General features: G+C 28.7%; 1 protein-coding gene across 2 annotated transcripts in view; it reads right to left on the bottom strand.

Moving 5' to 3' along the window:
- Positions 1 to 2916: 2916 nt before the first annotated feature.
- Positions 2917 to 25611, bottom strand: part of LOC107443785 (threonine--tRNA ligase) — a 24085-nt gene continuing 1390 nt past the window's right edge. For both annotated transcript variants that reach the window (XM_016057774.2, XM_016057773.3), the window contains exons 3-19: positions 23053 to 23234; positions 20929 to 21044; positions 19750 to 19997; positions 19605 to 19669; positions 17417 to 17495; positions 17113 to 17259; positions 16069 to 16167; positions 15253 to 15348; positions 14873 to 14943; positions 14096 to 14258; positions 11407 to 11544; positions 11061 to 11138; positions 7335 to 7435; positions 7156 to 7254; positions 5236 to 5308; positions 3425 to 3539; positions 2917 to 3330 (exon numbers count right to left, since the gene is read on the bottom strand). In XM_016057774.2, coding sequence (XP_015913260.1) covers positions 3170 to 3330; positions 3425 to 3539; positions 5236 to 5308; positions 7156 to 7254; positions 7335 to 7435; positions 11061 to 11138; positions 11407 to 11544; positions 14096 to 14258; positions 14873 to 14943; positions 15253 to 15348; positions 16069 to 16167; positions 17113 to 17259; positions 17417 to 17495; positions 19605 to 19669; positions 19750 to 19997; positions 20929 to 21044; positions 23053 to 23234 — 2031 coding nt within the window. In that variant the 3' untranslated portion in view covers positions 2917 to 3169. The remainder of the gene's footprint in view (positions 3331 to 3424; positions 3540 to 5235; positions 5309 to 7155; positions 7255 to 7334; positions 7436 to 11060; positions 11139 to 11406; positions 11545 to 14095; positions 14259 to 14872; positions 14944 to 15252; positions 15349 to 16068; positions 16168 to 17112; positions 17260 to 17416; positions 17496 to 19604; positions 19670 to 19749; positions 19998 to 20928; positions 21045 to 23052; positions 23235 to 25611) is intronic.

Genomic DNA, 25611 nt, shown 5'->3' with positions numbered 1-25611 from the left:
CTACAATAATCATATAGAATTTTTAAATAATGATTTGAAATATCATCTACTAAAATTAGTTATGTACAAAATATTAGGGGCATATTCACTGTGTTTTCATTTTGATATATGTATATGATTACTGTATTCTTGATTGGAATCAATTATTTTTAAAATCAAATGTAAGAGATGAATTGTGAAAGATTTTAACCATACTAAATTAGTTACTGCATTTGCTTAAATAAGTGTTTGGCCCATGAATACCACCATACAAATTTGATGATATAAAATTGTTAATTGAGTTTTTCTTTCACATAGAATGACTGAATTCCCAAAAAAGTTTAAACAACGAATCCTGTGTGTTAGGCTATATGCCTGAACCAGGCATATAATTAGCAGACAGCCCCTTTGTTTGAGCTATTGAATTTTGTCATTTCTACGAGCATAATTACTTAGAATAAAAATATGTTGGATCGAAAATCCAAATCTTTAAATTCTTCAAATCTATTTTTTTTAATCTACATTTGTATTCTTAGGGATGATCTGTTCCGAACACACAAAAGTCAAAAATATCAGGACAAAATATTTTTCATTAGGAAAACTACAAACTCTATAAACACAATAAAAAACCAATAAACTCATGTAATACAATTTTTACTATTTGTGGAAAACACAGCTTTATAGTGCCTAGAACAGTGTTTCCCAACGTGGGGCCCACGCCCCACTGGGGGGCAATTTGATTGTTAAGGGGGGCAATTCGGAAATTGACTGGACACGAGTTTAACCCTTTTGCTCCGGGCCACTTAAATGCAATGTTAGATTTCGGTGCCAAAATTGAAAGGAAAAAGCAAATTCTTAAATAATTGAGGCCAATAAATATTACGTGACTTAGCGATTTTTTAGGCGACAAAATGAAGTATCTGTTAACCGTTGATCGTAAAGCATTTGTGAGTTATTATCTTTGAAAAACTAAATACATTAAATGAGATACTAAATACATTAACTTCAAGGAACAAATGAAACTCTGTTTGATGCAAAAGCGAAGATATTTGGTTTCATTACTCTTATTGACCTATGTCAGAAATATATTAACAACAAAAACTTTGAACAGTTAGTTTCATTGGCTCCAAAAATGTGAAATAAATGATACCGCTTTACTTTTTATGGTCGATCATCTGAAAATTCTTTCGGCTGATTTACAAGAAACATTTTCTGATTTAAAACAAATTGATTTTCCAACACGGATGATGCAGTCAATGTTAGTCGATTTGTCTGATATATATCAAATATGCAGTATCAAGAAGAACTCGCAGAAATGCAAAATAATGAGTTACTTAAAACTTTATTTAATATAAAAGGAGTGATGGCATGGCTTTGTGAGGAAACAGAAATCAAATACCTAAATTCAACCAAATGTGCAAGAAAACTATTGTTACAGTTTCCCTCTTTATATTTAGCTGAATGTGAATTTAGTTCTATAAATGATTTACTGGTAAAAAAAAGAAATCGCCTGGATGCAATAAAAAAGGGAGACTTGAGACTGAAGCTAACTAAATCGGAACATAAAATCTCTGTGCAGCAAGCATCAAGCGTAAGGATCTCAATAAATTAAAATATTGAATTATTATAGAAAAATCTTAAAATTATTTCGAATTTGATTATATTAAAATTTTTCCGAATTTGAATTTTAGTTTTTCATTATATGTTTTGAAAATTTTCTTACTGAGTTTCGTTAACAATTTGCTAGTGATTTTTTCTTGAAACCTATAATTTAAGTTTCTGAGAACAACTCAATTTTTTAATATTAAAAATTATGTATATGTTACATAGGGGGCATAAGAATTTTAGAAAGGCTTAGGTGGGGCATGGCACAAAAAAGGTTGGGAAACACTGGCCTAGAATGAACTTGTGGTTAACTCTGGCCTGGAATATTCTGATTTCCTGTTTAACCCAATAATGACCAGCCACAAAAAAATGGTCTACATTAAGCTGACCAGCGTCCTCAAGAAAATAAAAACTCTAGTAAACTTTCTATGTGAACATTAACTGTTACATATTTCTAAATTAATATTTTTAGAACAGAGATCACTTGCAAGAATTCTCTAATAGAAATAGTTCTTTTTAAAGATAAAGAAGAGAGTTTGCGAATGTTCTTTGAGAAATTTTACTTTTTTGAAGACACCAATCAACTTGGTCTATATAGAAAAAAAAGTGGTAGCTTAAATTTGTTTCTAGCAGGTAAATATTTCTTTGATCGCCCCCCCCCCCAAAAAAAAAGCACTGTGCATTAATTTTAAATCCAAATTAATTTATTACTATTAGACTGAAGCAGACAGAATTATCTTGTTTCTGAAAAATATATTTAAATATAGAAACACTTATGCCACAACTTTATAATTTGACACAATAGGTTGATTCAGGTTAACACAAATATAATAGGTTAATTTTAGTTCTAATCTTCTCTACTACAGAATAGCATGTAAAGTAAAAAGATCTGTATTCAAAAAAGATACTAGTTGCAAATTTTGAATCTGCAGAAATATTGCTGTATCATTTTCCAATAAAGAATAAATTCCCCCCAGCATTATTTTTTGTTAATAACATAACTGAATTTAAGAACAGAAGGTAAATTAAAGAGAAAATAGGATAGTCAGGGAGTATAATGACAAGAAACATGTTAAAAAATTTTGAAGTTTCTATTAATAGTAATTCAAAGTAAAATTTTTAAGAGAAATTTCAGAATAAAACATTACTATTTCAAAGAAGGCATTAAGAAATCACTGTGTATCATTCTATTATCTAAAAGAAATTATGAAAACTTTAATGAAGAACTTATCTGAAAACAATACCAAGGAACATTTTGATGAAAAATGTCATTTTTGGAGGGGGGGGGAAGCTGTGTATCACCACTACAAAAATAACTCCAACAAATAAACAGCCTTTCAAACTTCAAAACTTTATTTAAACTACGGTTTAGTGTTTATTTAAATAGAATCTATAGATTTAAATAGTAGATTGTGGTTGTTGCAAATAAAAAAATAGAAATAAAGTTACATTATAGCTTGACCGAATAACCAAAAAATTTACAAATGAAACCTTTACAATAAATAAAAGAATGATGAAGAGTTTTCAAAGATAAATAAATTGGATGATGAAGCTTCCATTCATTGTGATTAAAAAATTAGTTTGTTTAAAGTTCCTTAAACTTAAGTTCTTTAGAATCCGGAATACGATTCTCTTTGAGTTTCTTGAACTTTGAAATGACATCAGATATGCTAAATTCACCCAGAACCTCGTTATCTCTAGTACGCACATTGACCGTATGGGACGTTTTTTCACGTTCACCCACAACTGAAACAAAAATAAAAGATTTAAATTAATAAAAAGAAAAATACACTGCAACAGGTGAAAAGTGTCATTTAAAAATAAATAAATAAAAACTGACCAAAAATGTAATTGTATTGAGCAATTTGAGCATTTCGAATTTTCTTGTTCATGGTATCTCCTTGATCCACATCCATTTCACAAATGAAGCCTGCACTACTGATTTCAGAAGAAACCTATATAGGAATAAATATATGAAACAATCAAATAATAATGGAAGGGAAAAAAAATTCAAATAGACAGGAATATAGAAAACTATATGTTAGTTATGCATCAAAGGACTTGGTAAATGCAACTATTCAGAAATGAGATTTGTAAGAAAAGTGAAAGGTTGTAAAATTTGATATAAAATTAGAAAAATAGAATTTAAAAAGAATTAAAGAGATTATTTTGACAGGGTTAACCAATGTGTCCCCTCCCCTTCCCGAAAAAAAAAACAGTCAAGTTTTTGTGGGTGGGCCCACTCAGAAAAAAATCAGCTTTTTTTTCAAGTTGTTTTTTCATTCCAAAGATTTTTGTAGGATTTACCTCAAAAGCAAAATAATTGTAAACTAATATAATTTAAACAAAGACATCCATACAATATAAGATAAATTAACTTTTTTAAATAAGTTATATTCCATAACCATCGACTACAAATGTTCAACCCCATAACCTTGTAATTTTGACCCAATCCAGAAGACAAGGGAACTCCTAACTAAAGTATTGGGAGAAATGTGCCTTCATGAAGGACTTTTTGATAAAACTAACCTGCATTTGCATTACAATGAGAGGAAAACCACATAAACGTTCCACGGTTCGCCTGATGGAAAGGGGAGTCTAGGCCATGATCTGTCTACTATTGAGGTTATTTTTAGTCAGCACTGTGGTCAATTCATATTGACCAGCTATTGCTGGGAGCCACTACGCCTCTGATATACAAATTGAAATGTATTCAAATATATGTCTTCCATTAGGATGGAAAAATGCAGTAAATATCTGTCCTTATGAAGAACACATTGGAGATTAGGAATCTTAAAACCTTATGAATAATTTTATTTCAATTTATATGAAGTTTTTAAGTTTTTATAAATCAAATTTTCATCACAAGAGCTTAACATTTCATATGAGTATAGTGATATAAAGTATAAATTAAAATCAATTGAATCCATTTATGAAAAATTATCAGTTTTTATGATATTTAATTATTAATGAAGCTTGAAAAAGTTATTGAATTTTCATCAGCAAACTCTGAAGTATATTATTAAAATTAAGTTTACATAATTATTAAAATTAAAAACTCTTCTTATATATTTAAATTATATCAATGAAGCTAAGTAGTATTCAGTTTTTTTAATTGCATGGAAATTGAATTAGATTTCAGATATGATAGTATATTTATTTATTCGAGGTAAATGTTTTTGAAGTGAATTAATTAAAAACGTTTGATGAGATTGATAGATGTTATTGAAAATAGCTAAGTATTTCATATTAATTAGCACTTCTTTTTTCAAACTTTAAATAATAGAGGTAAATAAAAGGTGATCTTTAAGACAAGAAAAACTATGTGTGTATTATTTCAAGTCTTGTCAACTAAGTGATATGATTATGGATACAGCTTAGTTCAAACTGATGATGAAGATATTTATTAAAATTAAGGTACTAACAATATGTTTTTATACAAAGCAGACAAAAATATGAAGTAAAATTATAATGCAAATTTGGGAAGATGATATTTTTAAAATGCACTTATCTTTTTACATTAACTATATTATAATCTATTTAATAGAGTACATATGGATAAAGATCTTGATAAAGTTAATATCATCTAGAGATTTCTTCTTAAAGAAAAAGTAAAGCTAAAATGTCTTAAGTTTGTTAAAAAAATTATACCTGTCGAGCATATTCTTCAAAAGGAGCACCAACAGGAACTACAATGGATTGCCGAGGTGAGAGCCAAAAAGGCCTGCACAAAAAATAAATAAAATAAATAATACAATAAATAACTAAATGATAACAAACAACTAAAAAAAAATAATAAAATTGATAGAAGAAAAAAAAAAAGTCTATAACATCATTATACTTCCCTTTTGCAATTGTATTTGTTTAAAACAAATAAAGATTGTCATTATTTAACAATAAATGTAAGATTAAAGCCTTATTTCTGATGAACGCTTAATTTATTTTTGCACTCAAAAATCAGATGTGACCTTATAATAGAAGCAAACCTCTTCTCAATTTACAAGAGAAACAACATTATATGCTAATTTAACATTTTTTCAATGTGCTAATGCATTTCTTTATGCAGATTTTTTTAAATCTATTTAATATTTAATTAATTAAACAGTTCCTATCATCAAAAATAACTAAAAATTTGGTATTTTTTTTGTTTAGCCAGACACAAGCGTAAGGTAACCAAATAATTTAAGATCTAAACCAAATTGAAAATTCAAGTACGTACGTATTGTATGTGTTGAATTTTACCTACCTACCTACATACATACATACATACATATAAAATCCTCCTCTCCTTTCCTTATTCAATCACATTTTGGCATATGAATGTTCATTGTAAGGTAATAATCATTAGTTATTAAATTTTGTCTTATACAAAATAATTTTTGTAAAAAACCACATATCATTTTGAGCTTTCTTTTAAAAAATACAAAAACTACTAAGAAAATTGCTTGAAAAATTTTAAATTTTTAAGCTATTCAAATTGGACTTTCTTCATCACTACAAAATTAAGAAACTTTTTTTTACCTTTTTTCCATGCATGTTCTGTATAAAAGAACTACTTTAAGTACTTATATATTGCACAGTCTTCAACCAATTTTTTTTCAAATTTCAAAGCAAAAATTTATTAATTAATATTAGTTCAACAAATTTTGTTTAATTTTACAGAATATAATAGCAAAAGAATTAGAAGAGTTATAGCAAAAGAATGCAAAACAAAAAAATTATGCTTTTTATTTTATAAAATGTCCATATCTTTAATAGAATTAGGTTTACGAAACTTTGTGGAAATACAGCATATAACTGTAACAAGTTACAAAGCTATTGCTATATTATTTGGCATAGGGTGTTCGAAAACACTTTTTATAAAATTGTAATTTATTGTCTGTCCTTCAAACCCTCATTGATATGTATGAAAATTTTATGATCTAAACACTTTTGAAGGTATAAAATGATTCTTTAAATATTAAAAAAAAAAAATGTTTCTATGAATCATAAAAAAGTTTTTTTGTGTGATTTGTGAACTGGTTAACTGCAAAGAACCAAAATGTTAGTTTGCTAGTAAAAGTTTTAGTTAGCAACAAAAATGGAAGTTTAAAATATTTATTTATCAATATTTTTCAAAGGTGGAGAAGAAACGAATTTGTCACACATTTCAAAAAGAAATAAAGAATTTTTTTAATCAGAAATAACACATTATTACAAATATTCTTAGAAGAAAATTGAAGACATTTCATAGTAGATAAATTTTAAGGCTAACAATAATCATTCCCAAGTAAAATAATTTACCAGAACAATTTTTACATAATTTATAATAATAACAATCAAATTAAGTAAAGCCATTTTTGTCATCTATTTAATAAATGATTTTGTCAAGAATATGAATGTCTCTGAACGAAATTCATTTGATTTATGAGTAAAAAAAAAGAATATAAAGGCAAAATATTAATTTTCGATGCGAAATTTATAAAACAAAAAAAAAATTTAAAGAATTAAATGCCATATAATAAATATCAATTACCATCAGTGTTGTATTATACAGTTTGCAAAAAAACTAAAATAAATTTTAAAAATTACCATTTTCCAGCATTACTCTCAGTCAAAATAGCAATTACCCTTTCAACAGAACCCAATATAGCTCTGTGGATTATCACAGGTCTTTTATCACCAGATACACTAGAAGTTAACAACAAATTAGTACTTTTTACTGATTTAGTCACAAAAAACTTGCAAGATGAATACATATTGACACAAACCTGTCATAGTGCAGATTGAATCGCAATGGTAGCTGGAAGTCCAGCTGAATTGTTGCACACTGGAACGAACGTTTCAATGCATCTTTTATAGTAATATCAATCTATGAGAAAAAAATAAAGAAGGTTATCCCATTTTGTCAGTTAAAATCCTTAAATATCAAAACAAACAATCCAAAAAAAATAGCTGCCAACATGAATGGTCATTTTACAAGGTGGCAGAAGCCCCCAGTATGACAGCAGGCAGTGCAGATTATTAAAGTACCCGCAGATTATTTTTAATCTATTTTACGAGGGTGTTTCGAAAAGTAAAGATACACTGTACGCCAGAGGAAAAGAAAAGTTTTGGCGAGCAAGTTGGCAACACAGGTTTTAACCTTGAACCGTTAGCTTTCTCCTCGCGGTCGTTCGGCATTTCAACGTTGATTCTGGTTGGAGTAGGTCGTGTTTAAAATGGCTGCGGCGATTCAGAATCCCGCCAAATGCGAAGCGCGCTCCGTCATACGTTTTCTTCATGCAAAAGGTCAGAGACCAGTGGATATTCACAAAGAAATTGTTTCTGTTTATGGGAACGTTATGAATAGACAAAATGTAACGAAGTGGTGTCGTCATTTCTCTGAAGGTAGGACCGATATTCATGACGAACAAAGAACAGGTCGGCCATCTGTGATGCCCTTCTTCAGAGAACGGAGGAAGCAATTCGTGCGAATAGACGTCTCAAATTGAAAGAATTGCGCCAGATCATACCGGAAGTGTCAATGACAACTCTTTATGAGGTTGTGACTGTCAAGTTAGGGTACAGGAAATTGTGTGCGCGCTGGGTTCCAAAAATGTTAACAGAAGAACACAAAAAGAAAAGGATGGGCTTTGCACTCGACTTCCTCACACTCTATGCAGAAGCAGGTGATGAGTTCCTTGATCACATTGTGACAGGTGACGAGACTTGGGTTTATCACCATACACCTGAATCCAAGCAACAATCAATGCAATGGCGCCATTCGAATTCACCCAAAGCCAAGAAATTCAAAACTTCGATTTCAGCGAAAAAAATCATGGCTTCTGTTTTTTGGGACAGACTTCTGTTGGAATTTATGCCTCCCGGAACGACAATTAATGCTGCTGCATATTGCCAAACTTTGAAAAGTCTTCGAAGGGCAATTCAAAACAAATGCAGGGGAATGCCGACAAATGGAGTCCGCTTGCTTCTTGACAACGCTCGGCCTCACACGGCGCTCGTAACCAAAACACTACTCAAACAATTCAAATGGCAAGTATTGGACCATCCGCCATACAGCCCGGACCTTGCGCCCAGCGACTTCCATTTATTCCTTTACCTGAAGTCACATCTTGGTGGAAAATCATTCCACGACGTTGATGAGATCAAAGATGAAGTTGAAATGTGGTTTCAACAACAGGCGGCAACCTTCTATGACTGTGGGATACAAAAGCTTGTGCACCGACTTAACAAATGCTTGGATAACGGGGGTGATTATGTCGAAAAATAATAAATAATCAAGTTAATAAGATGTAACTGACGTTTTCTAAATAAATGTTTTTTTTAAGGAATGCGATCCATTGTATCTTTACTTTTCGAAACGCCCTCGTATTTTCAAAAAGCAAACAAATAAATGGGAGAAATTCACTAAAACTCCTTTTTAAAATAACTATAAAACTGCATTGAAAGAACACAGCAAAGAATAAAAAGTAAAGGACTTTCTTTCTGTTACTTGATTACAGGTTAAATTGTATAGTCATCTATTCCTTTATTTTATTAACACGGTACAAAATGCAACTTAAATTTAACCTCTTTGCGATGGGGGTAAATCATATATGCATTTAGTACGGATTTATCTCAAAGCCGGGCGGTTCACCCTTGCATTGCAGAGCTAGTCCAGTGAACAGGTAGTGCATCTATGCATTTTAAGCAGAAATACAATTATTCAATTTAAACTGAATATAGTCTTAGTATTTTGACCTTCAGATTGATCATATTCTGCCTGTCTTTGGCATTTTGCTCAATGGTTGTGGAGGGGAGAATTGCAATGCAAACAAACAGAGCTCAGCTCTATAACTTTCCACGTGATATAAACATTCTCGCTTCCGATAGCTCTCCGAGATTTTTTTTATTACTATTTTTGCTACTATGTGGAGGTCTCTTAGGCTTTTAGAATCAGTTTTCTTAGTTTGATTTCGGATATATTTTGCGCACTTCTCTTTCGGAAAGCTGTGATTCCAGATTATTAGGGCGAGAAAACATTATTTACCAAAGGATGAATATACTCGTATGATAAAAAGAATTAGGAGTACAAAAAGGTAGAAGAAAGCCATAAAAAGAGCATAGTTTCTTCACAAATAGTGCTGAAAGAAAGAAAACACAGCAAATATTTTATGCTTGCAAATCATGCAATAGAGGACTTTGCGTTTCTCTGTGCTTCAAGATTTTCCACACTCAGTCTTTATTTTAAATTTTGTTATTTCTTCTTGTCAACAGCCTTTGCGTATATTTTTAAATAATTTGAAAGTATATTAATGTTTCTTTACACATTTTTATGTAAATTGAAGGAAAAGCATTATTGTAGTATAGTTTAAATGTATATGACAGATTATGTAATAATCTAAAATGGTATCAAAAATTAGGTAAGACTAAAACTTTATTATTATTTTTTTCTAAACTTAGGCTTGGTGGTGCAAAATCCTCACTCAATAGCATAATTCCTTTCACTACCGCTTCATCTCAAGAAAGTGTCCTAAAATAAAGTTGTCCAGGCGCAAGAGCGCTGAAGACGAGGAAAGAGATACCGATGAAGAGAACCAAAACAATTGCTGATAACTGCCAAAACAACAGCAGAAGGCTATAAAGCATTTAAAACAGTGAGGAACCTAATATACTCCTGCGATCCTAGAGAAAATGAACAGTAATCTTTTCTAAATCCCACAAATTAATTGTTCGTGCTGAGAAGAAAGCAGCAAGTTCAAATCAAAATTTTGAAATATCTGAATGAAAGAAATGTGTCTATTCGTCTTTCTTTTGCATTGTAAAATTGTATGCATTAAATACATAAAGTTTTTCAATTAAATTCTTTTTATTCTTATTGTAAATTTATTATTTTTTCCAACACCATTATTTCTTTGTTATTTTTCATACATTTTGCATCATTATTTTATATTGGTTGCATTCCCGTATGTGTGAGGAAGTGCGTGAGAGTGGTGCCACGAGAAACGATTAATAGAGGTTCTACTGAGCTAAGAATTTTACTTAGCCAATATTTAAAAATACAATTGCTTAATTAATACATCTCATAAACACATGTACACTCACTATACTACAATAACAGAACAGACACTTTCAGTTTTTTAGGTTTCTCTTAAATTTCTCAAATACTTAGGATTATTTTGTAATTTTAGGTGTTCAGTTCATGCAATTTTTCATGCTTAGCAACTTTTTCAAACTTGGCTATAAAGTTTTTAGATGCTTGAAGGACCGGGAAAGAAGGACCATTATGAAAGAAAACAAGTACTTTTTAAAACCCAACACCAGAAAATTAAGCAATAAGCTTGTAACTCACATTGATTACTTTGGTTTTTATTTCCAATAACTGCATAAAATTTCGTAAACCTAGCTTAATTTTTTTAATAAAATCTACTTTTTTTATTTTATATTATTTACTATAACAAAATCATAAAGAAGAGATAATTTGTATATTTAGTATAACGAAATTTAAAACTTACTTTAGGGCCATAAAATGCACCGTCTCCAGGATTTAAAGTCCATGATTGACCAAAAGCATCTAAACTTTCTGTTAATTGCTGGAAAAATATTTGAAATCAAAATTACAAAAAAATTGCTTCACACAATAAACAAAAATATAAGGAAAACATACATAAAACTCAAAGCTGGTTAATTGTTAAAGGAAGACGACTATATTAAAAGCTTAATAAAGGAAAATGATAATCACTTTTGTAATAACAAAACAATAAATTTAAGCCCAAATGAAAAAAGGGTATACTTTGTATTAAAATAAAACTGAGCGACATGAATTAAGCACAAAGAAGTAAAAATAGATAATACTGATACCTTTTCTGCATCATTCCAAACTTCTAGATCTCCAAGATAATTTTCAGGTCTAGTTGACAAATTCAATTCAAAAGTGAATCCTAGCACATCATAGACATGTTTCAGAAATTCAAGACAAGATTGGATTTCAGAAGAAATCTAAAATAAAAATGAAATATTCAATAATAAATGACACACCAAAGGACATTTTTGCTCAATATAATTAATATGAATTAAATTACTTACATTAATTATAAATTAAAATTTATGCTAATATTTTTATAACCAACTTTAAAGAAATACCTCAGATATCATATTTGACTAACAACAAGGGCCTTTATATACATTATTTATTCATGTTAAAATACTTAGTTTTTTACCTTGCTAAATGTTTAACATTTCATTAAACTATAGATCACACTATTAAAAAGAAAAAAATTTATCTTCACACAGATTTTTTTTTAAAGCTAAGATAATTGGTTAAGATTAAGATCCAGAAATAAAATCAGAAGATTAAGATTGGATAAGCTTAAGATTTAAAGTAAATTTAAGATTCAGAAGTAAATTTGGAATATTAAAATAAAATGTGGTTTTTAAGATTGTGTTTTAAAACTAGGCATTGGCTGAGTTTTTAATACAAATCACATTTTCTGGGAGAAAAAAAATTTATATTCAATAACTACTTTTTTCAATGTAGAAATGGAGAAAAAAAAAGCTTTATAAAACCTTTGGTTTGTTCGTTATTCGCATTCTGAAAAAATCAGTGATTGAAAAAATATTTAAAATGTCAACTTAAAAATTTCAATCATTACATATTTGCTAATTGAAACCTATTAGATTTACAATATACTTCAAAACTAAAGACCAATAAAAAATTGAGCAGCCACATAATTTTAGGTAGGTTTTGAGATTTCTTCAAGGTTCCAAAAACTCCTTTTAAAAAATTAATTAATTAAATTGAAGATTTTTGTTAATTAAAAAAATATTAATTTAAATCTTGATTTAAATGAACGAACCCTGAATGAAATAGTAGTTTATCTTCTGCCCAAAATTAGGGAACATATGTATTTTATTCTAAGATTTTAAATTACAAGTGATATGTATAAAATTACATAATTTTACCTTTGTTGTTAGCAAAAAACATTGATAAAATTGACACTATTTTTAAATACTGATATTTTTCAAATAAAAAACGAGTATATCATTTTATAAGAAATATAACTATCAATTTACACATAAAAAACAAATATATAAATAAAAAAGCAATTAGTTAATAAAAATATAATTAAAGTAGATAAATATGAAAATAATACTAACATATGCCTCACCAGTGCCCATTATTAGAGTAGGACAAAATTAAAATAAACAGTCATGATAGATCACCAAAATTTCACAGACAAAGAAAAAAATCTTATATCTACTGAATATCTGTAACAAAAAAATAAATATTTTGATCTCTTTCTTGTTTTTAACTTGGAGAACTTAAATCGATGATGACTTGCGAAAATTTTCTTTATTTGTCTGAAATATTATGGGGGACTTTTAGAGATTTCTAATTATTGAGGGGGGCGTACTTCTCCCTGCCTTAAGAATTTATTGTTAAAGAGAGCAAAAAATTTTCTCAAACTGAAGTAATAGTAAGTCATCAAGTACTTGTAATAGTAATTCATCAAGTCATCAAGTACTTGTGTCAGAAAAGTTGCTTAAAATTATTTTGAAGATGTGGTTTGAGAATAGGGTTAAAGTAAAAAAGAGAAAACATATTTGAAGTAAACAATAACTATGGGATTGTCTTCAACTAAATACAATTCTCTAGGAAATTAATGAAATTATATTTTGTAATATAACACTTAAGAAAATTTCCTTAAGCAAAGCTAAATTAAAAGTTATATAAAACGAAAATAATATAAGTACTGGGCTTACATTTAATCCAGGCTCATTTCAACTGTCTCATTAAATATTAAAATCGTTTACATTTATTGATTGGGGAGGATAATTTGGCAATAAGAGTAAAAAAATTTCAATAAAAAAAATGTAGGGCCGGGATAGCCTGGTCGGTAGAGCGCTGGGCCCATATCCAAGAGGTCGTGGGTTCGATCCTCGCCGGCCAAAGACTCCCCGTGTAGTAAATGGTGACTGATGCACGCTAAATCTGTCGAGTCTCAAAGTCCTCCATGTTCCCACAACAAATCAATACCTCTGAGGGTACTGATCCAGGAGTTTCCTTGTCTTCTGGATTGGTTCAAAATTACAAGGCTACGGAGTTGAACGTAAATAGTCGTGAACCCATGAAATTGGGTCGGCTGTTCAACGACGGTTATAAAAAAAAAAATAAATAAATAAAAAAAGCTCCTGANAAAAAAAAAAAAAAAAAAAAAAAAAAAAAAAAAAAAAAAAAAAAAAAAAAAAAAATGTGTTTTGCAAAATTATTATAAAAGAAAATTTAATTAAACTTTTTTTAGCAATTAATTGCATCACAATTCTTGACTCTCTATTTGTATAAAAAAATTAAATTTTTTGAGGTATATCTACAGTAAAATAAAACCTTTTTTTATTAAAAATTTACATTTTGTTTTCAATAAAAAAGAAAACCATTTTAAGTAAAACATACATTATTAGACCTTTAAATTAAGTGATAAATAAACTTTATTATTGCATAATAAGTAAGTAAAAAGATCTTTAGAAATAAAAGAAGTGTTTTTATTTATACCTGCTCAGGAGCACAAAAGATATGTGCATCATCCTGCTGAAACCTTCTAACTCTTGTCAGTCCTGTTAAAGCACCAGATATCTCATTTCGATGCAACACGCCAAAGTCAGCTAGTCTTAGTGGCAATTCTCTCCATGAACGTGGACGGTGGTCAAATATGAGACTGAAATGTAAAGCGAACTCTTTAAACTCGAAAATCTAAGTAAAAATTTCTTCAATTGGATAATATAATGAATTATTATTACTCAACTAGTTAATTTACAGTAAAAAAATAAGAGGGACTATGCATCAATATTTTGTAAAATATTAATATTTTTTAACGTCAAGATAACAAAATTGCAAAATAGAGTCTTTTGATGCATTATAAACTTTATGTCTTACAATAAGAATTAAATATTTGATTATTTTTGTGAATCATAATGCAAGTGAATTTATTATTGACAACAATAAATACTGAATAAAATAATGTTGCAAGTAATATCTGCAATTATCAAATACAATATATAATTATTAAATAATGCAATCTTTATCGACAATTATAAATATAAAATATCTGTCAAATATACTATGTAACAAAATTGCTAGTATTATCACGAGTAGTAAAAAATTTCATGCAAATAATAAAAATATAGGATGGAAAAAAATTTCCATAATGGCTTTACTAAAATACTTAAATGTGGAAATAATAATTTTGGGTCATTTTAAACTTTTTATAATATATTTTGTTAACTGCATATTGAAATAATTTAAGTGTTAATATGAAAACTTGCTACTTACCAATGTCCAGGGCAATTCATTGGCTTCAATGCAAAGGTTTGCTTTTCAACTTCAAAGGAAAACATGTTTTCCTGTCAAAAAATAAATAAATTTTAAAAAGAAAACATAAAAATCTAAAAATTCAAAAATTATTTAAAATATAAAAAAAATTGCCAAAACATAACATCAATAAGAGTTTTTTTAATAATAAAGCTTAGTACAGTTAAATAAGTAAACTATATGTAAAAGTATTCTTTGCTCTTTTACTATGCATTTATTTCAAAGAAATAAAAATTCAAAACAATTATTATTGAACATAACGCTTCAAAGTATAGCATAAGTAAGTTTAAAAAAGAAATGGCATTTAATGAATTGCAAACACATTTGAAAACTATACTTACTGAATAATGTTGCCAGTGCCCGGAAGTTTCCCAGAGTTTACTGTTATACACATTTGGTGACACAACTTCTTGAAAACCTCTCTTTTTGTACTCTTCCTTAAAAATTACAATAATTTCTCATCTATAATTTTGTACCATTTTCATAAAAATCAAAAAATGTCAGAAAAATCAAAATATTTTAGCTTATTTTCAAAATAGTGAATTACTTTACTACTAGGAAAACAAAATTAATATTCCTTATTAATATATTAATTACCAATCCTAAACTGTTTTTTAGGAATATTTTAATAAAAACTTATTTATCCTCATGTTACTTTTACTTTTGCAACAACAAAAATTGGTATAATAAGTCACTTTAGAAAATATTTTAAGGTTTTGTGAATTTGCATGAAATTTAAAGTTCATCTTTTCTCAACCTGACAAGCACTGACACACAGTAAAATATTTAACTCGCAAACAAAATTATATTTGATGCTCTATAACAAGATTTAAGATAATTACAAATGCTTTGTGGTTATCATCAAAAATATATATATATATATAATAATAATAATAATTAACCACTTTAAATTCATGACCATTATTTTAAAAAGACAAATAATTGCATCCAAATAAAAAGGAAACTTCATTAGTTAAAAAACTAAATATATCTAAATAAATATATAAGTAATGAAAAAAAAAATAACTAGCAGTATTTAAAATTTTCTTTGCAACTTAGGACCTAAGTTGTTTGGCAAAGATTTCATATTGTCCTGTAATGCACTTAGCAGTTTTAAGACTTTTTTCTTTAGTTATCAAGAAAACTAAATATCTTACTCTAATGAAAGCTATAAGCTCATTATAAATATGTGCACCCCTTGGTTGGAAAAAACAGCTTCCCGGACTGAGTTCATGAAAGAAAAACAGCTCCTGTTCCTACAATAAAGAAACAAAAAATTATGAGGATAATTTAAGCCTCAAGAAATGTAAAAGTAAAAATATATTGTTATTCCAGCTCACACTTTTGTTACTCATAGACACTTTTTAGTCTTTCTCTTAACATTTTTACTTAATAATTGCAATACATATTGTATTTGCTTCAGCTTTGTATCCAATCAATTGCTTTGTTACTGTGAATTCTAAAAATGATTTTTGGCTTGTTGCATGAATTTCCTAGGTTTTAATTATATGTATCCATATATAATCAAAAAGCTATGTTTATGGATATATGCAAAAAATTATATGTTTCCTGAAAAAATCAAATTCCTTGATAATTCTCATTACAATATTCCCTGAATAATGAGAATTTTGAAAAGATAGTCATCACAGAGTACTTATTGAGGAATCTGATCAAGTTTCCCCCAATGAATCACAATATTTTAATGTAAAAACTTTTAATAATCTATTTAGACATACTTTATACAAATAAATAAAAATCAGGTTATTATTATTACTTTATTATTACTTTTAATAAAAAAAAAAATATCTATTTTATTGAGCCAAGAAAGTAAGCATAATCCCTGAAGTAATACACGAGAAACTTGATACAAAGCTAAACAATAGAAAATTATAAAATTAACAATTTCACACTAAGACAAAATAAAGTTTTGTATCTATGAAAACAAATATACAATTTCTAATACAAAAACGAATTGAATAATTTATAAAGTGCTTATTATAAAAAGCAAAAGGATTAAAATAAAAAAAAGATCTATCGATGGCAATTTAACAAATTATGTATTAAACTGAAATAAACATTACATAATATCGCCTAAAACCATCTAATAATTTTTGAAATATTACCATGAGGCAAATAAAATTAAAAACTATTTTGTATAAAAGTAAAATGCAAATTCTTATATTGAATAAAAAATATATTACCCTTCCAATTTTTCTGTGGTCACGTTTGGCAGCTTCTTCTTGGAATTTCTGCCATTCTTTTAACTGCTTGCTATCAGGAAATGAGATTCCATAGACCCTCTGGAGTGATTCAGCATCTTGTTTACCTTCCCAGTAGGTTGCAGAATTCTGTAATAATTTTTAATTTATAAAAAATGTGCTATTTAAGTATTATAACCTGCCTCAACCAATGACTTTAAACCAGCTAGTAAAAATACCTCAGAGATAAGTTAAATATCTAAAAAATTTCTACTTATAAGAATAGAATAAAATAAATCTTCATTACCTTCACAATTTGTAATGCTTTCACTTTTCCTGTGTGCCTCACATGGGGACCCCTACATAAATCAATCAATGGACCACACCTAAAAAGAGAGACAAAACATTTAAAACAAATTATTGAAATGGAAAGGGAAAAAAATAAATAATCATAATAAGACCTTAATGATGTATGCCATAATTTTCCTCAATATAAAATTTTCTCATTGAATTAAAGGGGGGAAATGGGTTTTATTACACCCCTTTTGCGAGAGGGCTGGAAATAGGTGACTGAAAGCAGTCTTCTGACACCACATTCCTGAAAAAAGTCTTTTCCCATTTACACCATTCCAGAAGTTAAGACATTGCAAGGTGAAAAATAACACAGTGATGCAAAGACCCAATCATCATGTGCATAAATTCCACCCTGAAACAAAGTTGTCTCGACTCAACAATGCTTGCCAGAAAGCTAGGAGAATCGGAGGTGAAAATCTTATTTTTGTTCCTCTTGTGACATCATATGTCTGATGTCAGGCCTGGTGTAAATGGGGAGTCAGGAGGAATAAAAGGTGACACATTTAGGCACTACAGAACAGAAAATCTACAGTAACACTAATTTCATAAATGGAATATTGACATCAATGAGGTGAGCATGTTTTTTCTTGCACCACCCTATTATGCTAATTTTTTTTCAACTTTTTATCTCCTAACAGAGACGGTAGAAACGCCACATAATTTTGTAAGTGGACAATGCCTGAGCGACTACTCTTCATTCAAAATCTTCACACCAACAAGAGAGCTTTCTACCACGACCGATTTAATATCCACCAAGCCATGCAAACAAGCTGGTCGTTTAGTTTGCTGTCAGAATCAAGATTGTGACCCCTAGCTCTTTACTAGTCACCTATTTACTAATGGTGTAAACAATGTCCTAATCCAGTGTGCTAATAGAGCATAAATGGTATCTCCTGTTTTAGTGGTGAGAATTTATGTTTATGTTATTATTTAAGAGGCAAACAATTTAGGTGAAATAATTTACTGTTAAACAAATGTAACAAATAGTGTGTTATGTAATCTTGCTTTTGTAAATATGTAAGGAAATGTATTATGCAATGCATGGTTCTACCTTTTAATCAACTCGAAAACTATAATCTGGTCAGTTTGGGTTCTAGGTTAAAAATTTCATTTCAGTTACTACATAGTATTTTTTTTTACAGGCCTTTGATGATTAAAGTATCGCCTAATAGCAAGTCTTTGAAAAATAAAAACTTTTTTTCCTTAATTAAGAGGAATAACACACAAGAATCAAGAACTCGTGTAAGTAAACTAAATTTCTGTGCATAAAATAAAATATTTTGCCAATTAATTTGTAAATAGGACAAAGCAGTTTATTATGTTTGTTATTGAAACAATATAGGCAAACAAAAAAATTACATTTGAATTATTTGTTTCAGTATTTAAAAATTTGATTGATTGCAAGTCAATTAAGCGAAGTGTGCATGTTAATTATTAATACTTATAACTTTGGATAAGTCCTTATAAAAATAAATAAAATGTTCATAAAACTAAAGTTGCTCTGGTTTGCCAACTGACTCTGCTGTTTGCAACCCTAAATTACAATGTTTTAATCGGGATGCAGTCTTATAATTGAAATAACTAAAATTGCAAACACAAGAAAGAAACAAAAAAAGCTTAGAAATAAATATCAATTTAGAAAAATAATGATCAAGAGAGAACTGAAGAACTCTGATTAAAATAGTTATAAACCACTCTTTTTTCAAAGGTGATATTTTTACCACTAAAGTGGTTCTTAGTATTGTTCATCATTAGGTATTTTTACATAAAATTTCGAAACCCATATAGGATAGCAAAATAACTTAACTCTAGAACAATTTGAAAATGTAGCCTGTTATTATGTTGTCCCAAGACCTTATAACTTTCACGAGGTATTGCAACCCAATGTTCCTAAAAATTCTTTATTTATCAACGAAAGCTAGAAATAATAGAATGTACCGATAATTTAAAAAACAGTACATAAATTAGGAACACAAAAAAACTGATTTCATAGAAGATAATAGTCATAAAAAATCCTTCGTTGATAAAGACGAATTATTAATAATGGCAATAGCGTAACTCTGACAAAAAACAAGTGATAAATACTATACCTAAGCTTCAATAAATAAATATATATAAATATAAATTTTAATAATAATTACCTATAGATAGTTGTGGATGCAGTTTTAACTTTCTCATTTAAAATACGAACCTTAAACTTGTTGTACTAAATAAAAGGAATAAAAAAATAATTAGCAATAAATCAAGAATATATGTATCAATCAGATAATAAATAATATGACATACCTTAAACATTTCTAAAAGATCTTCCTTAGATACTTCTAATCTTATAAAAGGCTGCTTTTCTTTAGTTATTGATTTAACTACATTCTCTATTACCGGATATTCATTTTTAGAGACTGGAATACAATCTGTATACATGTCATAGTAGAATCCTGATTCTATGGGAGGACCATAGCAGAGATGCCCTCCATAGATTCTTTCCATAGCTTCTCCCATCATGTGGGCACTTGAATGCCAAAAAACTTGCTTCCCTAATAAATGAAACAATTGCAATATCACTTGGGAATGAAAAGAAAAAATTATCAATCTATATCCACACAAATTTACTTATAAACCTTATCTGGGAATAAATTTTTAGAGTCTTTTCAGTTTAACAGCATATACTTTTTTTGTAACATTTTCAATGCTTTAAAGAAGAAATTTGTATAATATTTCCTTCTTTTTTTAAATTTTACAGCAGCAATTCAGAAACCATAAAGCAGTTTAATACTTTTTCTATAATAATTAAAACTTGGGATTATGTTTAAAAATTAAGCTTTTCAATTTAGCATAATTTACTAATCAAAATATATAATGATTTACAATTATTTATTTTGCTTTTTTTGCAAACTAGATCAAAATTTTGGTTTGTTTAAAAATACAACTTAAGAAATGAATAAATAAATAGGTTGTAGTATCTTTTAACCCACTGCAGTTTTTTAAAAATAACCTTTATACAATGTAATCTTCAATTTACAGAAGTTAAAACATGAAAGAAAAAAAAACTAATGTGACATAAACATATGATGGTTTAAATAGAATAATGAAGCACTTTAATTAGTGTTTAAAAAAAACATATCAAAGGAGGAGAAGAATACAGAGATTTAAAAAAAACATGATGTAAGGAAAAGAGGATTGACGAATACAAGATTGAATACAAGATTGACGAATACAAGATTGAGGGCGAATACAAGATTGAACAAGATAGTTAAGCAGGCTGAAGGTAAAAGGAAAAATGTGATGGGGTGGATGTAGAGTAAAAAAAAAAAAGACATCAAAGGCTATAGAAATTAAAATAAAATAGATTTCCAAACATTTTAAAAAAGGATGTTAATAAAGGTCAAATCTTAGAATTTTCAAAATTTGGTATGATTCCTAGAAATCTTGGTCAGTGTCTGATTAGTAGACACAAAGTAATATTACCTTCCTCACTGTCAAATTTCTTCAACTCCAATTTGCAGTCTTTCTCGAGAGGACGATCTAAATCCCACAATTCATTATTGACCTTGGCAATCACAACATTATCTGCAAGTCCTTGACTAAAAAAGGAAAATAAAATGCATATAAAAACCATCAAATAGTTATGTTTAAAAAAGCAAACACAATCGACTAGATATTGAATTATATTAAACTTTCTTCATTTAAAAGTTGAACTGGTATTTGAATAGTTATTAGTTGACAACTGTAATGGGTCAATTTCAGTTTTTTCCATTTCATCATCTAATTTTTTCTGTTCCCCCCTCTTTCTTTTAGTGTCTAGGAGAAAAGGGTTTCCGAAGAAATCTTACCCTTGGTATAAACACTATTACAGGGTGCGTAGCCAAATCTTTGAATCAAAAATAAGCACTTTTTAAAAACTTTTCAAGCACTTTACAAAAGTTTTCAAGCACTCAAAAAATTCATATTCAATCAATGATATTATTGAAAAACAAAAACTTTTTATAAACAGTTTTAGCGTTAAAAAAAAAACCCAAAAAGAAACGGGCGTAAATCAAAACAATCAGTACTTTCCCACATCACCGAGTGAATTCAACTTGACCCTGAACTCAGAACAAAAGTACCCTTACCCCCTACGTCAAAAAAAGTGTTAGAAGTAAAATAAAATAAACAAGAACAAAATTAAAATAAATTAAAAAGAAAAACATTTCATAAGGATCTGATACTCTCTATCCGAATTGGAGCACTCTGGTTTCTGTTTCAAGTGTGCGCGCATGCGCAAGTCATAACGTGGGTACGACATGAAGTCCGCGTGAATAATTACGTAGCTAACTCCCCATATTTTGTGAAATGCATGGGATCCAGGAGATATCACTGAAGGGAAGAAAAAAAATTATTCGAAAAAAAAGCACTTTTCAAAAACACCAGCTGAAAAAAGCACCTTTAAAAGCTTTTAAAAACGAAATCCACAAAAAAGCACCTTTAAGTACTTTTTACAAACGCTACGCACCCTGTATTATTACTTATTTTGAATAGTTACTGCCAGAGTTAGATAAAATTAAAAACTTTACACAAATACAAAATCTTAATTAAAAAAACTTTCTGCACATATTAATTAACTCTTGTAACTAACAGTTTTGATCCTTTTGTTGCTACCTCCTTTAGGTAAACCCATCACTTAAACTATCGTTTAAAAATAAATTTTTTTTTTTCAAAAATGTTTCATTTTTATAGAGCTTTACATTGATTCATACCACAAGGATGAGTTTGGTAAAAAAAAAAATGCTGAAAAAGGAAATCCAAAAATTTTATGTGCAAAAACACTTCTTAAATAATTGAAAAGCAAGAAAAAAGTATAAGTAGGAAACATTTTATCCAAAGAATGTTTTCAACATTTTAATAAAAATACTGCAAGATTTTATTTATTTATTTATTTAAACTGTGTAAAAATGAATCTTAATGTGTGACTTTTAAGTTATGTGAATACGAATCTTGACATCTAATTTAAAAATCATGTAAATATGAATCTCAATGTGTAATTTTAAAATCGTGTGAATGCCAATCACTATGTTTGATTTTAAAATTATGTAAATACAAATCTTATGAATCTCGTTAAAGTCAAGTGAATGCAGATTTTGATGCATAATTTTTGAATATGAAAATTTTTGAATACAAACTGCAATATTTGATATAAAATTCTGAAAAAATTAAACACAATGTGCAATCATAGACGGCATAAATAGGAATTGTGATGTGTGATTTTAAATCACGTGAATGTAAATTTAAATAACTTAAGAATTGGTAGGAAAAAACATAAAATCAAATCTCTTTTCCTGGTAATTTGAAAAAGACAAATTATAAAGAGACAGTTTTATATACTTTTTCTTTATTTTCTTTATTTATATTTCTGCGATGGTGACAAATGTTTTACGAACAGCATTTGTGTATATCATACAGGTCTGCTATTTGCTAACTACCAAACTTGCAATGTTTCTGAAAATTTGGACCAGTTTTGTTATATTTAAGTTCAAACTTTGACATCAAAAATACAACCTAGCTAATGGCAAATCTTAAGTTTACTGGATTTAAAATTAACATTAAGATTGCTACCTAATTCCTTGAGCTACTTGATATGGTGTAGTTCTCCATGACTGTCCATCAACGACTTTTCCATCAGGTAATGTTATTTTAATATCCTCTGGTGTTTTACTGGCTAATTCTTCTTGATATTTTGCATACAGCTTATCCCACATCTGTATTCTTTCTTCTATAAACTGAGGCCAAGGTTTCAGCTGAGACAAATTAGAACATATTATTTATAATTAAATTATCTTCTTCCACAACAAACAGTTATTTCTAAAATCAATAAATGAGACAACTAACTATGCCATAATATAAAAAATAAAATAAAAGTAATTTATCAAAAAAAGATGAAAAGATTTTTAAAGATAAAAATAAAAAATAAATTCAATCACCAAAAAAACAAAATTATAAATTATAATTATGTTGATGAAAAAATTTATATGTGTACCTACATATTTAAAAAAAAACTTATTACTTGAAATATTTGTGTTCTTAAGTTGGACTTAACATAAAACCTTCTTATTCAAAATGAAAATTACTATTTTTACTATACTTAACTATATTATATATCATACATCGGCTACTTCTGATTTAAATGGGGCACTCGATAGGAACAAAAGCTTATTTTGAAGTGCCATGCTATATTTAATAAAACATATTTTTATTATAAAATGTGAAGTTTTAAGTTCAAAAGCAGAAAATTTCATTTTTATTTTAATTAATGATACATTAATGCACTGTTGCAGCATGTTGACAATACATTACAAAATGGTAAGTAATTTTATATTGATCAATATAGGTTTACTATCTTTAGTTTTTGAGCAAAAGAGAATAATTATTATAACAATTTTTTCTTTGCATTAGAAGTCAAAAATTTTATACAATAAGTTTAAAAGAAAGAAAAATTATTGGACATCATTACAAACATGTACTGATATCCAAGATACATATTGTGCTGGTTATCACAACACAACATTCTAAAATAAACAGTGATAAAGTCTCATATTTTAAGTGAGAGCTAGTACAAATAATTTGCAACATTTATAATGTAAGAATGAAATCAGTTTTTATAGAAAATTTTTAATATCTGTCTGTATCAAAGAGAGTGATCAAATTTGGGAATATTTCTGCATTGTGATCTACGCTAAAATGATGGGAAGTAACCTGATAGAAACTATAAAATATTGCAGAATATGTCGAATTTGAAGGTTTTAACTCATGAACATGCCCTAGGAAAATCTCTGCAGATTTTTCTTTTTAAATTTTCAAATTCAAAATAGCCTTAGTAATTATTAAGTCAAGCCTTTGGCAATTGTAGCTGGTGCCACAAATTAAGATACAGAAATATCCTTAATTTTTTAAGGGTTTTAGGCCTTGAAAGTTCACTATAAGTTTTAATCATTTCACACAATAGCTTAGAGCCATTGCTCAAATCAAAAATTACCATGCATCACCAACCTGCAAACTTTGATTGCATGCCACAAATAGATATATTTATATCAACGGAACTGCTAAAATGTGATATTTCTATGCATGCCACAAATAGAAAAATAAGCTTGTGCAATGGATGGTGCTTTCTACACTAGGGAACGCTGCAAGCTCCATGCCGCCTATACATCTGGATCACTGTTTCTGGTGCATTTTAAAGCCATTTAGCTCACAATGTGATAATTGTGTTTTGAGTTTCTAGCAAACGTGGTATTTGATTACTTATTACTTTTGTTTACAATGCTAAAGGTGCCAACACTAACGTAAGATGGTGCACAGCTTGCAACATGAACAAATGGATAGAAGCCAAATCAGGACTGCCAAAAAAGCGAGTTATTCAAAATCAAGCAACCATGTCACCTTTTTTAACAATATATCTATAAATAACTAAAACAATTTTTCACTTCAAACTCACTAAAATTACTTAATAACATTAATATCTTATGAAATACGTCAGATTTGAGCTCCGAAATTATCTAATTTACTTCTTCTATTGAAAACAAAATTATCTGTTTGAAAATATCGCCTCGCAGAATAAGCAGTCGCAAACTTTCTAACCGGAACTAGAGCAGGTACTGCTTGTCTAAGATAGGTACTCTTCCCGCCACAATGTCTGTGGCAGTCTGGTGCTATGGCAGTGTATTCATTGCAGAAAAAAATGGGAGAGAATTTCTCACCCTTTCTCAAAAACAGGGTGAGATTTCAAAAAGTTAAGTGAGGTTTCTAAAAATTAAAAGAACACAAATAGACTTGGAAAAAAAATTATTTCTTTAATTATAATACATTTTTCACATCTTCTAATTGAATATTTTTGCTGCATCATCATATGGAAAATGTTCTATATCTACTTTTTCATCGGCTATTATACTTATTTGGCTGAAAAATATCCGTATTTGTTTCGCTTTGACCGCTTCTACCGACATTTGTTTCATTTTCAATTGTCCGTTACGGGGTAGAAGATGTCGCCTTAACAAGGTATTTGTCCATCTTACATTCATGCACAAAAAATGCAAACGTCTTACATGAAGAAACCTTACCTACGGTGAACACGTGGTTGCAGAGAAATGTGTTCTGAAAGGGATTCCGTGGTTCGGGGGG

Source organism: Parasteatoda tepidariorum, chromosome 3, assembly GCF_043381705.1.
Source record: "Parasteatoda tepidariorum isolate YZ-2023 chromosome 3, CAS_Ptep_4.0, whole genome shotgun sequence".
NCBI classification, from domain to species: domain Eukaryota; kingdom Metazoa; phylum Arthropoda; class Arachnida; order Araneae; family Theridiidae; genus Parasteatoda; species Parasteatoda tepidariorum.
This window is presented reverse-complemented; position numbering and strand designations above follow the sequence as displayed.